At 38.7% G+C, this 20,909-nt stretch overlaps 1 protein-coding gene across 2 annotated transcripts; it reads left to right on the forward strand.

The window, feature by feature from the left end:
• Window positions 1-855: 855 nt before the first annotated feature.
• On the forward strand, window positions 856-16,649 carry LOC306761860 (plastin-3-like). 2 transcript variants are annotated; one of them, XM_079248178.1, is made up of 16 exons: window positions 856-921; window positions 5,896-6,000; window positions 6,173-6,324; window positions 8,854-8,983; window positions 9,164-9,296; window positions 9,727-9,808; window positions 9,904-10,069; window positions 10,140-10,282; window positions 11,418-11,513; window positions 11,595-11,790; window positions 12,048-12,126; window positions 12,267-12,384; window positions 12,479-12,609; window positions 15,092-15,215; window positions 15,315-15,439; window positions 15,532-16,649. In XM_079248178.1, the coding sequence occupies exons 2-16, from the start codon at window positions 5,940-5,942 to the stop codon at window positions 15,662-15,664; spliced, it is 1,869 nt and encodes a 622-aa protein (XP_079104304.1). In that variant the 5' UTR covers window positions 856-921; window positions 5,896-5,939; the 3' UTR covers window positions 15,665-16,649. The 2 variants fall into 2 exon arrangements, with proteins under 2 accessions (XP_079104304.1, XP_079104305.1); XM_079248179.1 differs by lacking the exon at window positions 856-921 and adding an exon at window positions 4,391-4,506.
• Window positions 16,650-20,909: the final 4,260 nt, after the last annotated feature.

The following is a 20,909-nucleotide window of genomic DNA, read 5'->3' on the forward strand; positions in this document are numbered from 1 at the left end:
AACGGCTTCTACTTTATAGCTGAATCTGGCCACATGTGACAAGCAGCACATCACAGACTACAGGAGCAACTCCAGTACCATCGGCACCTGCCTGACGATATCAACACATTTTACACCTGCTTTCAGAGCTCATCCCCCCACAATTGGACACCAGTCAAGCTCACAGTTAACAAGCATATTACCCACAATGGCAATCAGCAAAATACAAGTTGGTATTCATTTTCATTCTGTCCAGCAACAGTCTGTGGAGCATTTTAACCTTAATTTTTATTTTTGTTGTTTATAGCTCAGTCATATTATTGTAGAAACTGCTCATTAAAGTGCTTAATAATGCAGGAATACCCCATAATCATGTTATGGTGTTACACCTTTTATATATTTGCTATAAAATTATACATCATAATGTGATACACTTCATATTCTTGCCAAAAAAAAAAAAAAATGGTCACAAAATGTTACAAGGTCAGTTCTTTTCCCATTTAGATGGTAGCTGTATGGTAATAAAAAAATAACACATTGTCACATTTAGAGTTTATCAGTCAAAGGTGGTGCTTTACAAATTCAGAGCAGAAACTCTCAGCCAAAGAACAAATGACTGATTTTGTTCATGATGTTTCATTTAACACAAAAATAACATTTTGAGAACATGTCAAATGCTTTGTTTTGCTTCACACAGTATGGCCATGATGAGACATTTTTCTTAAAAGATTTGAGTGGAAATACAAAATAAAACATAGTTTGCATGTGATACAAATAAGAAATACGTAACTAAAAAAGATTTTGTCTTTGGCATTAATGACACGCCTTAGTCTGGTGACGTCATGTGCGGGGCGGGGCCAACATTCCTAGCGTCTACTTTTGTCTCTACGTGGAGGCAGGACTGCAAACTGGACACTGTCTGGAATTTCAGGCGCACCGACAGTAAGTACCAATTTCCTGACAACTTCTTGGCCAAAAAACTTAGTTTACAGCTTGAGTTTGTCTGTGTTGCGCTAACTATAAACAAACATCTTTTCCTAATGTGTGCTCTCTGTCATACCCAACATCCTGTTTTTAGAGGGGTGGATTTCCAAGAGTAAACAGGGATGGATAGTTTCCTGCCTGTAAAACTTGCATGTCTTTCGCTAGCCGGTTAGCTTTAGCCTACATCTTCACTGTAGCCTATTCATCCTCACAGCTCCGAATAAAACAGAAAAAATTACCACAGCGCACACTCTGGCTTATTTAAGCATGGCCCGATAACTTTTAAAGACAAAATGATAAAATATACCCGAAGAAACAACTAGTAAGATAAGATCAAATGAAATATTGAGCAGCTGCGTGTTAATAAAAAAAAAAAAATTTAAAAAAAAAAAAAAAAAAAAAAAAAAAAATATATATATATATATATATATATATATATATATATATATATATATATATATATATATATATATATATATATTACTCTGGAACTATTTGTAGGTAATTGAGCAAATTATAACTTGGTAGACCAGCCTGTCTCACTGGAGGAAGCCGTTTAGGTGGAGCCTCTACCTTTGGTTTTTTTTTTTTGTTTGTTTTGTTTATTTTGTTTTTCTTTAAGCTTCCCGGTACACAACATTTTACTTATTGTAATATATCTTTACTATTTATCTAGTTCTAAAATGTGTTTTTATTCTTGTTGACACTGTGTTCTGTGTTATTAAACGTGTTGTCTCTGTACCTCTTCAGTCCCACATTTCTTTGTAAAGTAAGTTTTCACCCACTGTACAGGGTGTATGTTACAAAAATCTTGTTCTGGTGTGATCTGCAGTATGCTGGTGAATACTACCCAAACATTGTCTGTGTAAATTTGTTTAACTTCATTGAGTGATTTACCAGATTTTCTTCCCGGAGTCCATCTGGGATTAAAGCATACTTGCATCTGGGGTCCCAAATAATGATCGCTGCTTAAGAGCAAGACTATTTGAAACAATTAGAAAAAACAACAACATAACTCATAAGTCATGTTATGTCTTGAGACAAGGATTGTGTCTCAAATTTTATTTTTTTTTTTTTTCAGCAGTCAAATATGTGGATTTCCCATCTTTTATTCAACAGGACTGTTAAATGAATTATATGGATGAATAATTCTGCTAAAAATGGCAAAAGCATATATATACTTTTTTTTCCATCAGACACAATTAAGGTGTTTATTTTTCTGCATTTACTTTATGGGACAAAGAAAAAAGCTGCAAGTCATTTTAACTGTTTGCCATTAAAATGGTCTGTGTGGTCAAATTGGCCATGAATGAGCATGTGTGGTATGTATGATATTTTTCACAATAGCTGAAGTGAGACGTAAGTTTCCCCTGCTCTTGCAGTGGAATAACCTAAGCGCCCACAGTAGGCATTTCAAACGGACGTTATGTGTCTGATGTTATCACTGTAAAGACAAACCAGACAGTCAGGAAGGAGAACGGTTTGTTTCCACCCTGTTGTGAATTAACAGGTTGCCCAACTTTATGCATGTCAGGCTTCTGAACAGGTGTCTTTACCTGTTATGCAACACATTGAAATTGATCATCTTAACAAAGTTTTTGCTCTTTTTTTCCAAGAGATTTTAATACTTATTAGCAGCATTTATTAAGTATGAAATTACATTTGATTATTGATTTCCACTGAAGCTATTCACTCAAAGCTTTACACCTCCTCATTTTCTGCTTTTGCAACCACATCAGAAGTCGACATGGCAATAGTTACTCTTGAAAGGCTAATTGATCACAGCAACAATTTGTAACTTGTAAATATATGACATCAAATCTGAACATGGTGGCAAATCAAAGATGTAGTAAGCTACTAATATTTTCAGGGTCAGGTCTCATATTTAACAGCAAATACATGAGGTGTCTTGGTGCTTGCATGTGGCTACAAGCATCTCTTTTGTGTGTTTTACTGCACTTTGTAGGGATGTCTGATTATGTTGTATTTAACAGATAATGTTTTACAAAGCTTTTGTTGTGTAATGGCAAACATTTGAGGGTGTGGCTGCTCGCCAGAGGCAGAAACAAGCCAACTAAACTGATTCAGCGATATCTCTGTAACCTGTCCAATGACATTCTGAAGTGGTGATTTGTATGGATTCCTGTGTTGACACATTTGCTGTCACAAGCCTTTATCGTCTGCCTTGTACTTTTATTAAAAATGTATGTATTTAAGTAATAATTTAAAGATATTATCTGTACAGTAAGGAAACCCGACAAGAGACTGTCTCGGGTTAATATTTCCTTGACAATTCACCATATATCTTTGCTTTGTATGCTTTATAGTACTCCTGAACCCAGCCCTTTTTGTTGTTTGCAGCTGCATTTGCTACCACAGTTGTGTAAACTCTACACACAGTATTTGTTTTTGTCACCTCCTCCTTACCTGTCAGTGGGCCTGTGCTTATCTTGACTGCCCATAAAGGAAATAAAAGGCTGGTGTCGCAGACTGTTCGGCGCTCTTGACTCATTTTGTTTCAAATCTGCAGCCGATTGCGACCCAGTAAAAATGTCCGTGTTCTTGCAGACTGTGTTGGGTGTGTACATATGAACTTGACCACACTTGGGAAGGGTGCCCACTCTATTTGTGTGCCTCACATTTCCCATGTAACTGTGGATGAAACGCAGGCGGGGTGGGGTGCGTCGGCCCTTCACATTTAACTCAGCCATCTGGGAGCAGCTCTCCGCTTTTAATTGGCTCCATTGAATCCATCAAAGATGATTGTAAATGGCGTTGAAGTGCTGTTTTTAACTTAGCAATTATGCCTGGAGTCACATCCATGGCTATGGATGGTAGTGAGTTGTAAAAGTAAGCTAGGGAACTCCTGAAATGTTAAGCAGCTGCTAGAATCATGTAACCTCTCTTCCTAACTCCTAATAATGCAGTCTTTACACCCTATTCTTGATGTTTTTGTTTCTATGTTAATTAGCACAGTGCCATCTTGCTCTACTGAACTTGTTCTGCACTCCAGCGCCCATGTTTTAATAATGTACTTGAACTCTAACAGAGGTATTGACATGCTTTTGGGTAATCCATTTAGGCAGATGACGTTTTTTCCTCCAACTGAACACACCATCCAGCTGTCAAAGACAGCAACTGTGTGGTGCCTGACACTCCAAACTCTTGCTCTAGTGTAACGCAGGATCTATTGCAGTGGTTTGCGACGGTTGATTACAAACCCCCTATTCTTCTGTGCCACCACCGATACGGCTCACATTTGTCTGCCGCCATCTGTGCCTTTGCTCCGTGTACTTAACCCCTCTTCTGTTTCCACTCTGCCTCTGTTCAGGGTGTGACGAGGGCTGGCAAGTGAGGTAATGTTTGTCGGCCCTTATTGTAGCAAGGCCGACTTCAGCAGCCACATTTCACATCCTTTGGGAGAGAAGTTAAATATAGCAACGCTGGAATCGTCATTTTCCTAATCGTTTAGTCAGGAGTTTGGTCTGCCCAGATTTAGTGTTACTCTGCAAAGGAAAAACACCCTGTTCCCTCTGATTCATGGTGAGGCATTTGAAGTTATCTACGTTCATGTTTTTTGCTGATAAAGAAGTTGCTAATCTCTTGTTGTTATAGTTTGAAATGAGTTTGAAATTTGCAGGGAGACTCGGGTTTGATTATTCAGGGAAATGTTTTTTTAATTCGTCCCACTGCTTTGTCTGTTAGAGTAGCTTTAAAGAAAATGAGTCACACCTCAGACACCATGTGAATCATCCTTTTCAGCTACTATTAACAGCTTTTTTTCACCACTGGCGGCACATGGCTACAGGATTTAGTTAACTGTTTTCTTAGATGTTTGTGATTCGCCTTTCCTACTAACAGACAAAGTTTGGGAGTATCTTCTCTAATGATAAAGATTGGTATTAACCATTTAACTAACTGGACGTTTGACTTTTCCCTTATATATTTTTAACATTATTATTATTAGATCCAGTGGAGATGGGTCAGGTATGCCCAGAATAAAACAAATCTCTACTTTAAATTAAGTAAGCAAGACTTTTTCATTTTGGAAAAAAATTTGATCCTCGTAAACCTCGTTCTGTTTCTGAGCCCTTGTGTTGCAGAGGAATGCCATCATACCAGTTTAGCCGTGCAGAGCGAGGCCGTACGCCCCGCTCACCTCTGTAAGTGGAGCCCGATCCACCCAGGCCTCATGCATTCCTCCACCACTACAGAACGGCAAGGAATTCCTTATTTTCAGTGATTTCCAGACGGTCGCTTTCCCTCTGAGGAGTTTAAGAACACAGAGGTTTTTGTCCAGCAAAATACCCAGTTTTGTTGGCCTAAAGAATTTGCATGATTGAGCAAATCTTTTCTGTGGTTAGAGACAGTTTTGCTCATGAAATTCGCAAGTTGATGATATGTTGGTTTTTAAAGCTGGATTATTTTCTCTGCGTTACACCTAAAAACTAAATTTATTTAGAATCTCGAATATAATACTGGCAAAATGTAAAAGCAAGAGATCCAAGTAAAATGACTAATAAGCAAATCTAAAGCAGATCACAAAATCATTCACAGGCCGTTTTGGTCTGAGCACCTCCGGAAGGTTTATAACAGAATGGGCCTCTTGCTATACAATGGAGCAAACAGGAAATTACTTTGATTAGGGGGAAAGAAACATGCTTTGAAAAGGAAAAGGGATAAAGCGAACAGTTGATGCGATACGTTGGGTGAGGCATTTAGAAGGTACTTTTGTAAAATACAAGAAGATAAGAGAAAAGCTCAATTTTCTGTCTCATAGCTCCTAGTTGTGGCTGTGCAGTTGCTTCTGTTTACGCCAGAGGAAGCTGCTGAAGGAACTGAGATGAGGAGAAGCTGATGAAGATGCAGTTGGTCTCATCTTGATCTTCCTTCTATTTTTAACCCACACTGATAACTCTGCTTTCTCCACAGTCATCGCTTTCTCTGACTGACCACATCAGGTCAATCACAGAAAAATGACAGGAAAAATAACAAAAGAGGAGGCGGAGGAGATGAGAGAAATCTTTGGGAAGATTGGTGAGTAAAAGGACACATTAGTACGTTACTGATCTGATGATTCTATAAATATCAGCCATATTTATAGCTTGTTGCAGCTTTGTTTTTATTGTCATTGAACGTCTTAAGTTTTTACTTTGACTAGTCTGGACTTTGTAAAAAGCTAAATGTCCCTCTGCTTCTGTTTCTGCAGATCTGGACGGCGATGGATACATTAGCGATTACGAACTCGGCGAGCTCCTTAAAGAAGCCGGCCACACCCTGCCCGGATACATGGTCCGAGAAATCCTGCATAAACTCGATCGCAACAAGGACAATCAGATCAGCTTTGAAGAGTTTTTGTCGGTAAGTTGAGCAAAGCTCAATGGATGCCTGACAGGTTTCCATCTCCTCTCTGCAGTTTTTCTTACTGGAGGCTAGTCTTTTGCGCTCTGCACTGCCTGAACGCATTTCTGCCATCTGCATGGAACCTCAATGCAAAACAACTTTCAGCAGCTAGATGAATGACAGAGTTAAAAGGCTTTGACAAACCAAACATGCACACACAAACTCGCCAACATGCACAGGAATGTGGAAGTGAGGTCAGCAAAATGATGGGAGTTCCTGTATTTCTTGTCAGGAGTGATGAAGGAGAACTTATTCACATGGTGACATTTTGTACAGGCCAATCTAATGAGTCAAAGTCTCAAAATAAGAAGGCCTAACCAAAATGGGCTTCAGTTTTGTACTTATGGGTTGAAGGTTGCCTGTTTTTAAGATGTTTGGGGGTTTTTTTTTCCATTCAGTGGTACACAAAATAATACTGTTTGTGTGCCATCCACCTCCTGACTTGTATCATCCATACAGCCCTGATTCCATCTCTGTTAAATATCAATGAATATCATCCCCACAACCCATTCATACTTTTTGAAATGCACAAGGTCACGATATTTTGGCCGGTTGTGGTTATATCGGTCACTTGAGGTGCATAAGATGAACCAGCTAGCATCTGAGTGTGTTTGTGGTGAAGAGTTATGCTGCACAGTTCCTTGCTGAATAGCTCTTTGTGATCACACAGATGCCTGCGGAGCTAAGGTCGCTGATAAAGCGTTGATAACCTCAGCTGCAGGAAGTATCAGACATATTACCATACAACTTATATTATCAAAGCTGCTACTATTCTTTGCATTACTGATAAGAAACTTGCAACGCAGTAAGGTAAAGATCCGTATGGTTCCATTACGTTTTGTTTAGACTGATATAATGTTGGGATGTCATGTTAGTCTGGAGGACAACAGCTCTAATGATGTGTTTTTAACTGTTACTGTTAACTTTAATGACACACTGTAATGTTTAGATTATATCTGTGGAGGATGATCAGTCTTACTGTGGTTTGTTTGCTATAATGAGCCCATCGACCTGCTGCCCTTGTTTGGTCAATGACCATGTCTTCTCAGACTTTTAGCTGGCAGGTTGTTTTTATGTTTTCATGCCAGTAAGGAGAAATTCCAGCAAAGTTGGTGTGTCTGCAGAGTGACCTCGTCTGCCACGTTGCTACGGGAGTCCAATAAGACAACAAGGACAAAAGATGATTCAGGTTTTTGTATTGAAGTACAAATATGACAAAAATAGTTATATCTCCTTCTAAAATCAGCTAATTATTATTATTGTAGGCACCAAAAGTGATTTATTGTAGTATAAATTGTCCTATTAATATTAATGTGATTTTATTGCATTTGTTTTATTTTTTGTAGATGTGGTATTTTATATGAACCTGTTTGATTTACCCACATAATGAAGTAAAAGCTGATACAACTCTTTTGGTTATTAAGTTTACTTTTCAGCGTTACTGTGGTCAGTTTTTGTTGATTCTCCCATAGATGTACCTAGTTTGCTTCTATCACTTCTCCCATCAAAACAAATTCTTTGAAAAGCTGGGTTGTTTAGTTATGTAAACTGGGCCTGGTTTGATACAGTTTTTCTGCATTTTTATCTGTGTTTCATTGAACCAATTGGTTGTGGGGTTTTTTTTTTTCTTTGTTTTTTTCGTTTGCATGAAGTGCATTGATTAAACTAAAAGATGTACGTAGCTATTGTGATGTCCGCTTAACGTGTTGCTGTACTCAGTTTAGTTCTTTACAAGCCAAAATTGGTTTGTGTGAGTTGAATCCAAGCAAGAATCTGAGGACACTGTGTGTGTCTTATTCATGTCAGTACAAATCATAATTTATAATGTTGAGTCTCAGTGCAGTTTAAGATGGTTAATAATCTAAAACTTCAAGCCCACGTTGTCACGAAGGCCATGTGAAAACCGTAACTGCTTTTTATTATGTACCTGGCTTCAAGGATGTTTAACTCAACAACTGGAATTGAAGCTGTTGACGGAGCAAAGTGCATAGGAAATGATTTTTTATTTGGGGCTACAAAAGTGACATTTGACTTTGTCATATCTGATTCATGACCAGTTTTTTTGTTTCACGTAGCGTATATGTTGTCGTAGATGGTGCTCAGAGTTCAAAGTATTATCTAAGTAGCTTCACGTTGTGAACCTTTGGAGCAGTAAAGTGTTTACCACCACACATGATTGACTCTTATTGTGTGGTGACAAGTTTAAAAAGCTAGAAAAAAACTTAGGCTGTGTAACACAGACCAAAAATGTAACATTTTGCAGTTTGTAACGCTCAAAGTTGTTGAAGCACAGTTGTTTTAACATTGCATCAGATAGAAGCAATGTAGATACAATAAGTCAATTCAACTAAATACTTTCATACCTAATTAGAGCTATTATGATTAACTACTTATAACAAAATCATTTAGCAAATAAAACCTCTTCCAATAACTTTTTTAGGCTGCGATGTGATTGGTTCCTAAAATGTTTTTTTTTTTTTGTTTCAGATTGACAAGGAGCTGAAGGGCAGTCAGATAGCAAAAACTTTCCGTAGAGCTATCAACAGAAAAGAAGGCATCCTGGCCATTGGAGGGACATCCGAGCTGTCAAGTGAAGGCACACAACACTCATACTCGGGTACGTGACACTGCCAATGTTTGTAGTAAGTTGTTGACTTTGTACTCTGCAGTTCAGCTACAGATGAAGACACCCAGTACAGACAATGTGACCTACTGAAATGATTCATTATGACTGATGATGTGTCATTATATAGCTGTTTTTCTTTAAACCAATGACTGTTTATGTAAATCCACACAGAGGAAGAGCGATACGCTTTTGTGAACTGGATCAACACTGCTCTGGAAAAAGACCCGGATTGCAAGCATGTCCTGCCCATGGATCCCAACACAGACTCTCTCTTCACATCTGTGGGAGATGGGATAGTGCTCTGGTGAGAGTTCCTGTTCTGCCCTCTCTACATCTGAAGTAAAATGACGACTTCTACTATCCCACGACACAGTGATCTGTGTCTTGACAATAAGTCTACCTAGCCAAACTTTGTGAAATACTGATGAGTATGTCTGAAAACGAAGATGACATTCAGTAACCCACCCCTCTTTTTTTCTCTTAATACAGAAAATGTTAGGATATAATTTTCTGTATGATTTTATTCTAAGTCACTGTAATAAAGACCTCTTAAGATAACATATAACTGCTCAGCTATGTCTAGGGTTTTTTTTCCTTAATCTATATGTTTTTTTTTAAAGGTAAATGAAGAACAATAATATCAGTGTTTTGCCCTTGTTAACAGACTGATCTTCTGAAAACAGTATTTTATATTGTGGCTGCTACATTTGATTAAGGTTAATGTTTTCATACAGCAAAATGATCAACCTCTCAGTGCCAGACACCATCGATGAGAGGACCATTAACAAGAAGAAGCTGACGCCATTTACAATACAGGTCTGTAAATCGTTTTTTTTTTTTGGAAATGCTGTGTTTAAACTATCTGTTATTTTCTGCAGTGGCATTAACATTTGATGACATGATGCTTGCAGGAGAATCTGAACCTGGCTCTGAACTCTGCATCAGCCATCGGATGTCACGTGGTGAACATTGGCGCTTTAGACCTGAAAGAAGGGAAACCTCATTTGGTGCTCGGGCTGCTGTGGCAGATCATCAAGATAGGCCTTTTTGCTGACATAGAACTCAGCAGAAATGAAGGTACTGAGTGGAATAGATATTACACAAACATATATAAGTAGCTTAACTGATCATGAACACCCCTGAACAGCGCTGGCGGCATTGCTGAGAGATGGGGAAACCCTGGAGGACCTGATGAAGCTATCGCCAGAAGAACTACTGCTGCGCTGGGCAAACTTTCACTTGGAAAATGCTGGCTGGCAGAAGATCAACAACTTCAGTTCAGATATCAAGGTAGGGCTTGAAATCTTGTTCTAGACAGTTCTTGTTTTAAACACAACAAGAAGGCTGGAAACCAATGAGATTTTTAAAGGATTCAAACAGAGGTTATTGGGGAGGCGATCAATGTTTTTATTTTGTCACAACATCAGTAAAATATCTGCCTGAAATGCTCCAGAAATAGGAAGTTAATGGGTAATCCTAACACAACACTGACACGGTTGTATCTTAACCCTTTGATGCATTGTTAGGTTTCCACTACAGTGGACACATAATTTAAAGGCTTTTTTCTTTTATGTTTATAGGTGAGGATGGTATGTTTGCAATTTCACTACTTCACTTGACATTAGTGAAGCCACTCACTTAAGAATAAACTAATTTAGTATAAAAATTTAATATATCTACTGATCATATATTTACACGTACAAGTTGTTACCAAGTTTACCTCAGTGATAAACAGGGCAAGAAAATGATACTAGTCAGTTTTTAAAGATTATTTCTATTATTCAAATTTGACAGTATATTATTTTATGAATATTTCTATTAAATAGATCAAAAAGATAAACACAATATAAAGTCAAACAATACTAAAGACAAAGAAAAGTGTTTCTGTACATGTCTGTAAAAGTAAAATATTGCTTGTGAAAAATATGGCATTCATTTTTTTAATAACTCATGCATCAGAGGGTTAAGAAGTGCTTCTGTTTTTTTTGGCAATGTGCCTTTCTCTTAGGAAGTTCACATCTTATCAGATGTGTAGCATTTGTTCGATACAGTCATGAATCAATTTGTACAGGTGTGCAAGTAATAATGGCAACCATCTGCATCACACAGTTGATCAGTAAATAAAAATCACATGTCTGACAGCTTTGTTCTTTCTGACGTAATTATGACTTATTATTCTTTACATTTTAACTATAAATGTCATATTGTGCATGTGTGCAAAGCTTAGATTTATTAGATATTAGATGAGTCTGCGTGTTATTTGGATTGCGCAGTAGTATCGTCCACTAGTGTCAGTTTATTCATTAGTTGTTGTTTTTTTTATCAGTTTATTCAGTGTCAGTTTAATCATTAACTACAGTGTGAATGTTATTGTTGATCCAGTTTGCCGGAAGCTAAATATTGTTGTTTTTGTTTAAATTCCCAGGACTCAAGGGCTTACTTCCACCTTCTGAATCAAATCTCTCCGAAAGGCACAGAGGAGGATCAGCCACGCATTGACGTCAGCATGGCAGGCTTCAGTGTGAGTACCGTCAACACTAACTGCTGAACATCTTTATGACACCGTGCCTCTGACCCGAGGACCTGTGTGTGTGTTTTCCAGGAGAAGGACGACATGAAGAGGGCAGAAGCCATGCTGCAGCAGGCCGACAGACTCGGCTGTCGGCAGTTTGTCACCCCAGCTGATGTTGTCAGTGGAAACCCCAAACTTAATCTTGCCTTTGTGGCCAATCTGTTTAACAAATATCCAGCACTGACCAAACCTGAGAATGAGGACATTAACTGGGGGCTGTTGGAGGGTAGGATTTTCATTGTAACTTGATCTTTCACATCATGACATTTATGATACTAACATGGACTAAATCAGTTCTCTGACTGCAGCTGTGTTCCAAAATCTAAATGAACAGAGCAGTGTTGTTATAATTGCCACGTTTTGAACTTATTGTAGGATTGAAATCACTTCTAATGTAATCAAGCTTTGGCTCCTTCAAACTGAAGATCATATTTGTATGGCTGTTACTGAGTCCTCTAAGTCCCAAAATCTTTTGTTGATTAGGTGAGACAAGAGAAGAGAGGACATTTAGAAACTGGATGAATTCTCTTGGAGTGAACCCTCACGTGAATCATCTCTATGGGTATGTACCGCTTCTAAAACTGGTTTCCAGTTTGTCTCGCATCATACTGGCATCTATGACGTTTGCTGGGTGAAGCATTTTTTTCTGTGCGTTAATGAAATGTTAAAAATCATTACTCACAGTGTTCAATATTCTTCTAGAGATCTACAGGACGCCCTGGTCATCCTCCAACTATATGAGAAGATTAAGGTGCCCGTTGACTGGAACAACAAGGTCAACAAGCCGCCTTATCCCAAACTGGGAACCAACATGAAGAAGGTACATCTATTTCTTTTAAGTTTTCTTAAAACAAAACAAAAAAAAACATTTTGGATTCCATATACTGATGTTTTGGTTTTTTTTCTTTCCCTAGTTGGAAAATTGTAACTATGCAGTGGAACTGGGCAAATCAGCCAAATTTTCCCTTGTTGGCATTGGCGGGCAGGACCTGAATGATGGCAACGCTACCCTGACCCTGGCACTTGTGTGGCAGCTGATGAGGAGGTGAAACACTGCGATAACATTGCTACTTAAACCCCTGATGCATGAATTGTTAGATAACAGTGCCACATTTTCCCACATACAGTATTTTACTTCTACAGACATGTACAGTGATGCTGTTCTTTATTTTAAATCTTATTGAACTCTCTATTAAGTTGATTTATTTTCATCTATTCTATAAGAATATTTGTAAAATAATGTCATCATTTTTATAGCATAGAGTTTATTCATTTTAAATCCCCCCGCCTCACACACACACACACACACACACACACACACACATTTTATCGCCCTCTAATAACTGTAGAATAGCATTTTCCTTTATAATTGATACGGGGCACATTTGATGGAGCCTTAGCAATCATGAAGTATAGATGTAAAATCTTTGGCGTGCCAAACTAATAGTCATAGTGTCATCAAATTCCTTCTTCTTTACAGAAAATCTTTTGTAGCTCAGTTCCTGATCTTAAAAAAAAAAAAAAAAAAATCTTCAGGAAAAAGCTTCAGGTTAATCAGTTCCTGTTTCCGGCTGTGTGGGCATTTCCTTCAGCTGGTATCTCATAACATGTTCCTGTTAACTCGTGGCTGTGTCTCTTTGGTAATTCACACATGCAAAGCAGAGGCGACTCTGCATCGCGGCGTTCACCAAGCTGGCACCATGAAGTTGGCTGAGACAACGGCATATTGTTTAACGGAGAGTTCCACGATGCTGGCTTGATTTGTGGAAATACACACCGAACGTGTGCTTCACCTCCGTTACCGCCTCGTTTGCCAGCTCAGAGGCTTCTCTGTAGCAGATCAGCTTCAACACATGATGTGATGAAGAACTAAGGAACGTTACTCTTAGACTGAAAAGGAATATGGAAAATGGCGTTCTCTTCATTTGTAGCTTGTTTAGAGAGAAATTTATTTTATGGAATGCCCCTTGAGATGTACCATCTCGTTTTCGAGGGGGTCCAAAAACATAAAACAATACATCATAATCAACAATTACACAAATTAAACGCAAAACAATACATAAGATACAGACAAAACAAGACGAGACAAACTTGCTCACTCCTGCCCCTCTCCACACTCCTGCCCATGTACAGATGTAAGATACAAAAATTACACAGCAGAATAACTGATTCTGACATCCCCTTATTTCTTGTTCTTAATGTATTTTTCTAAGAGAATAGTTAGCAGGTGTTCTTTTTACAAGTTTTTATATCTTTTATATCTAACCTGAAACCTGACCTCCTCTAGAGCAGGTTAGGTTTCCTGCACAAGTTGCTATGGCAATACACCCCCAGTAAGAAGTAAACCAGCTTTGTGATACAAAAACCCAGAGTTGAGCCTGAAATTTCCTTGTTAATTCTGCTTTTTTAGTGCAGGCTTTAGTTCACATGATTTTGTACTGGTGTGTTTCTCTTTTTCAGCCTGAGGGTGTCGGTGATTATTGTCTGTTCAAAGACATCACAGTCACTTTGCCCTCTTGAATAAATCTAGATACTGATTTCAAGATTGTGTAGGTTCTCCTCATGCTTTCAACACATCCATCAACACATAGACCTCATGTGATCTTTAATGTTTCCTGTGTGTCCAGGCCCCAGAGTTTTAGTAGCAGATGCTTTGAATCCCTAAAGTAATGAAGCCGGGCCTCGGTGGACCACACACACCCTGCAGATTTTAGATCTAAATGAGATCTGCAAAGTTCAGAGGCTCTGAATTGTGGCTGCGTACAGGCTAGGCAAAGATACTTTATTGATAATACTTTATTGATAAAAAATCTCATAGCATCCACATGAGTATGGTTTTCCAACAGATATGTACTCATATTTAAAAACAAGTTGACCAAAGTGCTTTATTTTCAAATAAAATGTTCTCGTTAAAAATGAGTCATAAGACAGATTAATGTAATGTACAAATAAAATAGCAAAATATACAAATACTAAATAGAAAAATATTAACTACAGCACAATGCAAAGAGTAATACTCTTCTTGAATCAAAAGTCAATACGAAGACTTGCTGTTTCAGCAACAATGTGATCTAAAAATAGCTGTAATTCATCAGACAAGGACATCTGTCATTGTTCTGGTCCATTTCTGTCAGCTGTTATCACACGATCTCAGAGCCATTTGCAACAATGCAGGGCTATAAAGAGGTTTGTAAAACTTTTCTATCTTGGCCATGATCACCATCCTTCAAATGCTGTGTATCAGATGTTGCCTTTTTTCCACTTGTTTTCTATATTTGAAGAGCTGATAAGACTTTATTGATCCCTCAGTAGGGAAATTTACATGCTACATAGCAAGAATGTAAAGGTCAGTTCCAGAGAAAACATTATAGGACTCATGCGCGCACACACACACAAAGGACTGTAACAACAGCAGCAGTAGTGAACATTTACATATTCTACAGTAACTTATATTGAGAATTTAAAAAAAAAACCCATTATTTTTCTGTTATGTTTGTAATAGACATGCTGTGTCTTCATTCTTTCAGATACACACTGAATGTACTGGAGGACCTGGGGGATGGAGAGAAAGTCAATGATGACATCATCGTGAGATGGGTGAACAAAACTTTGGCAGAAGCTGGAAAATCTACCAAAATCTCAAGCTTTAAGGTAAACCAGCGTTCCTACCTTTAGCTTGCACCAGAATGGAAAAGAAAAGATATAGTTAAACACACAGTCTGTGTTTTTTATTCTTTGTATTTCCATCAGGACAAAGAGATCAGCAGCAGTTTGGCAGTGTTGGAACTAATAGACGCCATCCAGCCCGGCAGCATCAGCTATGAACTTATCAAAACCGGCAGCCTTTCTGAAGCCGACAAGCTGGAGAACGCCAAGTAAGAATGCAATGACATGGCAGTCAACGGCCATGTTGTTTTGGTGTTTACACGCAAACAGTTTCACATGAGTTTATCTGTGTCCTTTCTAGATATGCCGTCTCTATGGCGAGGAAGATCGGAGCACGTGTCTACGCTCTCCCAGAGGACCTTGTGGAGGTCAAACCCAAAATGGTGATGACAGTCTTTGCTTGCTTAATGGGTCGGGGGATGAAGCGTGCCTAAGCTGGAATCATTGTGACACTTATCCCTCCCACAAGGCATTAGCATTTTGAAAGATCTCCCCCCCCAGCTGAAGGAATATTTCATTCTGTCATCTTGAATGAATCGAAATAAAAAATTTGCGTTTACCCTGGCGTTTTTGATTGAAAGAAGTATTTTCTGAAGGATCATGTGTTGTCCTCTTGTTGAAGACGAGGCAACAATACCAAAATGACATGACTGTCATCAACCTCTCTATATGCAAAACTCTATAAAAGGATGCTGGGTTTTTTTTTTGTTTTGTTTTGGTTTTTTTTTTAGCCAGTACGCATATTTTCAGCTGCAAGGTTGTTTACATATTTTTTACTAAGACTGATAAGTAAATTATCGCCTTGACTAAGTAGCAGACATTCCTGAATACCATACTTATGAATATATGCTTGAGAAGGCCAAAGATAAGAACATAAGTCCAGAGAGGCTGGACGTTTAGGTGCAGCACATGTTTAAATAAAAAAAAATACCCCAACCTCTCTTACTATTTGAAGTACAAGCGTGTCTTAGTAGCTGGCACTGTGGATGTCGACACATCTGTAAACAGAAGCCATAAAAAGGCCAATTTATGGTGATGATTAGCAAGATGAATCGTCTGTATTCTTGTACGTGTCACTTATTTGTTTCTTGGGATCATTAAGTCATGTTTTGTAAATGCTGTCTTAGGGGGTGTCTGGTCTTTGTTATATTGGGCTTTTTTTTTGTCTTTTTATATGTCTGTTACATTGGATGAGGAGCAGGCTCATTAGACTCTCTTGGCTTCTGCTGTGCCTTCTAGTCTCAAAGACGACCTTGTATTTGTGCTTTGAGGTTTTCCTTTTTTTCTCTCATATTCAATATTACCAAATATAAACAATAATTTCATTCCAGGTAGCTCCATGATACTCTTTGACAATGGCCAGATTGTATTTGGTCTCGTGCTCATGTTTACTCATAAGTGCTTTGTGTAACAATAAATATGATCATCAAAACAATTCTGTTTGGTCTCTTTCGGTTGGAGAAAAAGTATTTTTCATGGATATGAGTTTCACCTTGGCCCTGTGATGGACTGGCAACCTGTCCAGGGTGTACCTCACCTCTCACCTGATGATTGCTGGAATTGACTTCAACTTTAATGAGATCTGATACAAAGATTATGTATGTATCAGTTTCACCTTTAATCATCTGTGTTTCTATGAAGTTCCTCTTAAAAGGGTTTGTCTTGTTGTTTCACAGTTTTTCACATGTAGAGCAGAATTTCTGTATTATCCTGGAGAAAACAGAAAATCTGCAGCATGTTAATGGCTTTTTCTGGCCACATTAACCTGATGGTCATATTTTCACCAGGTAATTGCAGAATATCTGAAGGCTGCATGGACTGTCCTGATCTTCATCAGGCTATTTAGACATGTATACACTTAAACTGGAAAATAACAACTTTTAGGACTTGTAGAGACATTCATTGGAATTTTACTATCAGCAAGTTATAATGTCTCTTTTTGGTCATGGTCAGTTTTCAGAATATTGTTCATGCAAGCATACACAAAAATTAAGGTCTTTTATCAATGATTACCCACACAGCTTTAATCCACTCAAACATAGAAATGCATTGAAATGGTCAGGAATATTTGCTCTGATGTTTGAAGAAGTAATATGTGGTCATTTGACAGATTGAAGGGGATTGCATAGGTGCAGAACACAACAAAGAATGTAAAAATATGTCAGAAAACAAGATTTCATGAAGCTCAACAACACATCAAAATCTACACTGCTCAAAAAGAAAAATAATGGGAATATTTAAACAACACAATGTAACTCCAAGTCAACCACATTTCTGTGAAATTGAACTGTCCACTTAGGAAGCAACACTGATTGACAATCAATTTCACATGCTGTTGTGCAAATGGAATAGACAACAGGTGGAAATTATAGGCAATTGGCAAAACACACCCAATAAAGGAGTGGTTCTGCAGGTGGTGACCACAGACCACTTCTCTGTTCCGATGCTTTCTGGCTGATGTTTCGGTCACTTTTGAATGCTGGCGGTGCTTTCACTCTAGTGGGAGCATGAGACGGAGTCTACAACCCACACAAGTAGCTCAGGTAGTGCAGCTCATCCAGGATGGCACGTCAATGCGAGCTGTGGCAAGAAAGTTTGCTGTGTCTGTCAGTGTATTGTCCAGAGCATGGAGGTGCTACCAGGAGAAAGGTCAGTACATCAGGTGACGTGGGAGGGCAACAACCCAGCAGCCGGACCGCTACCTCCTTCTTTGTGCAAGGAGGAACAGGAGGAGCACTGCCAGAGCCCTGCAAAATGAGCTCCAGCAGGCCACAAATGTGTATGTGTCTGCTCAAACAGTCAGAAACAGACTCCATGAGGGTGGTATGAGGGCCTGACGTCCACAGGTGGGGGTTGTGCTTACAGCCCAACACCCTGCAGGACGTTTGGCATTTGCCAGAGAACACCAAGATTGGCAAATTTGCCACTGGTGCCCCGTGCTCTTCACAGATGAAAGCATGTTCACACTGAGCACATGTGACAGAGCCGCACAGCCCTCCATGTGGTCGCCAGAGGTAGTCTGACTGCCATTAGGTACCAAGATGAGATCCTCAGACTCCTTGTGGGACCATATGCTGGTGCGGTTGGCCCTGGGTTCTTCCTAATGCAAGACAATCCTAGACCTCATGTGGCTGGAGTGTGTCAGCAGTTCCTGCAACACAAAGGCATTGATGTTATGGACTGACCCGCCCGTTCCCCAGACCTGAATCCAGTTAAGCACATCTGGGACATCATGTCTCGCTCCATCCGCCAACACAAAGTTGCACCACAGACTGTAACAAATAGAACATGATTTAACAAGAATAGACTGTAATAATAAGTTGTATTAGGAATAAAATATAAGTAGGGATACTTGGACAATTGAAGAATTGAAGTTCAAAATAACTATTTAGAGTTATCAGGACTGCATAGATAAATGCGTATAAAATAAAACTTAAGCTTCATAAATGGCATAGCTATGTAGGTATGCCTATGTGTTGTGCATTACAGTATCTCAAAATTTTAAGATGACTCATTTTCTTTCTTCTTGTCATCTGAGTGAACTAATTAAAGAGCATTTGGTGAATACAAACTAATGTGGTTTCTTTGGATGTAAACAATCTAATTTTGGAAACCTTCAGGTTAAGAAAGATTTCATATGGTGACAAATTAAGTTGCTCTAAAAGAGACATCTACATCTCAAAAAAGGAACATAAATGCCAAGATTCAAATAGATGGATGCACCAGAAATGTTGAAAGGGTGCGATCATGACAGAGAAGCTAACAATTGATGTGACACTTACTGATTAAACTATTTCAAGACATTTAAATCAGTAGTAGAAATTGTTGCATAATTGACCAATTGTGAATTTTCATTGTAGTATCTCATTACTTCAACATGTAGGATCTTTTCTACATCACAGTAGCAGAAATTGCCTTATTTTGTTTTCATTCACTTTCCATTCTGCTTATTCTGATTAAGGGTGGCAGGAAAGCTGGAGCATATCCCAGCAGTAATCATGCAGGAGACGATGGACAGGTCACCAGTCCATCACAAGGCCAACAGAGAAGAACAACCAACCATTCACACTCACATTCTTTCCTAGGGGAGAAATTAGGGTGTCTTTGGTGGTGTTGATGGTGGGACAAAGAAGGAGTTCCTGGAGAGAACCCACTCATACATTGAGAGAACATGCAAACTCCACATAGAAAGCCCTCTGTTCAAACCTTCCCCCAGCTGAGGCTCGAACCAGCAACCTTCTTGCTGTCACAGTGCTAAGCACTACACCACCATGCAGCCGATTCTGTCATTCCGTCTCTCATAATGTATAAAAGAAAAATGTCTGTGCATAAAGAACAGTTGCAAAAAAAAAACAAAACTAAACACTGGGCCATACAATCCTTTTAATCTATATTCAGTACACATGATTGTTCATCAACACATTACGTACACAGGAAGATTTGAACTCCACATTCCTAGCGATAAGAAAAATCTCAAGTCATCGATATCATGAGATATCTGAAAAACACTTGTAATAGATCATTATGATTAGTCATTTATATCTGTATTTCTGGGGAAAATAGAGGAAAACAGTGTCATACAATAATCATCTGGATTGGAAGGCAATACTGGGACCATTAAAGTTTACAGTGATGTCATGGAAGGAAGCATCGGGAACAACTTCAGTGTCACTTTTATGATCCAACTGTTTACCTTGTTTTCCTTTTACTACTTCTCCTTCCTCTTATCTCAGTTCTGTTACTGTTGTTCTTCCCTCTTTTTCATCATAAAACCCAGCACCTGTCCTGCAAAGCACTCTGTGAAGAAGAGTAATGTTTGTGTTTTCTTCAAGGTTCATCAACATTTTAGCACATCTGAGTACCGCAGTGGCAGATTGCAGTTTCCTGTTCACTGGTTTAAATCTGAGTTAGATGTGAAGTCCTCTGGGCCTCACTTTCAGTAAGTACCCAGCTTGTCAAATGCTCTGATTAAAGCTGAAACTGCCAGACTCTGCTTGAGAGCACCTTGATGAGGAGCTTGTCTCTTTCAGCCTTCATCATCTGCTCTTTAAAGCTCCATTTACTGCAGCTGAGGTGATACTTTGGATTTAAATCATAAGGATTGTTTCATATAACCTCTATTGAATTTAGACAATAAAAAGCAGATGGGCCAAATGATACTTAAAAATGCACAAAAAAAATCAGACCAAAAAAATGTCAAAGCAATAAAGAAGTCAGCTTTTTTTTTTAAACAAAATGCCTCATCACCTGTTAAATTGTTGGCACGTTCTTTGCAATTTGTTGCTATTCATCAGTCAAGATGAGCCGATTTAAGTCAACGCCGAGGTGTTTTCTCAGAAATCTACTCTAAAAAACTGACATCTGGGCTCTTTATCATATGAAGAATACCCCTCCCCCTTATCCCCAAACCTACCTGCCTCCAGTGAACACTCAGACCATCTGAGGATGAGGAGGGCCATGTGCTCACGTATCTGAGGAGAACGCTCTTCAACGCCCACAAAAAATGCTGCAAGATAAGATTTGCGATTGTGTTTCAATGATCGGCGTTGATTCAAAGAGAGAGGGCCGACAATGCGAAGAAACAACCTACTCAGAGTGTCCCTTTGTGAAGTCATCATCAGGATTTCATTGGAATAACTGAAGAAAACTAAAGGTGAGAATAAAGAAGGGTTTACTCCT

This window comes from Telmatherina bonti (genome assembly GCF_933228915.1).
Source record: "Telmatherina bonti genome assembly, chromosome: 10".
Lineage (NCBI taxonomy): Eukaryota > Metazoa > Chordata > Actinopteri > Atheriniformes > Telmatherinidae > Telmatherina > Telmatherina bonti.

Bases quoted from the DNA above. Each gene is read 5' to 3' on its own strand.
- LOC306761860 (XM_079248178.1), top strand. From the start codon at position 5,940: ATGACAGGAAAAATAACAAAAGAGGAGGCGGAGGAGATGAGAGAAATC. The intron at 6,001-6,172 runs GTGAGTAAAAGG...CTGTTTCTGCAG, and splicing joins AGAAATCTTTGGGAAGATTG to ATCTGGACGGCGATGGATAC. The intron at 8,984-9,163 runs GTACGTGACACT...AAATCCACACAG, and splicing joins CACACAACACTCATACTCGG to AGGAAGAGCGATACGCTTTT.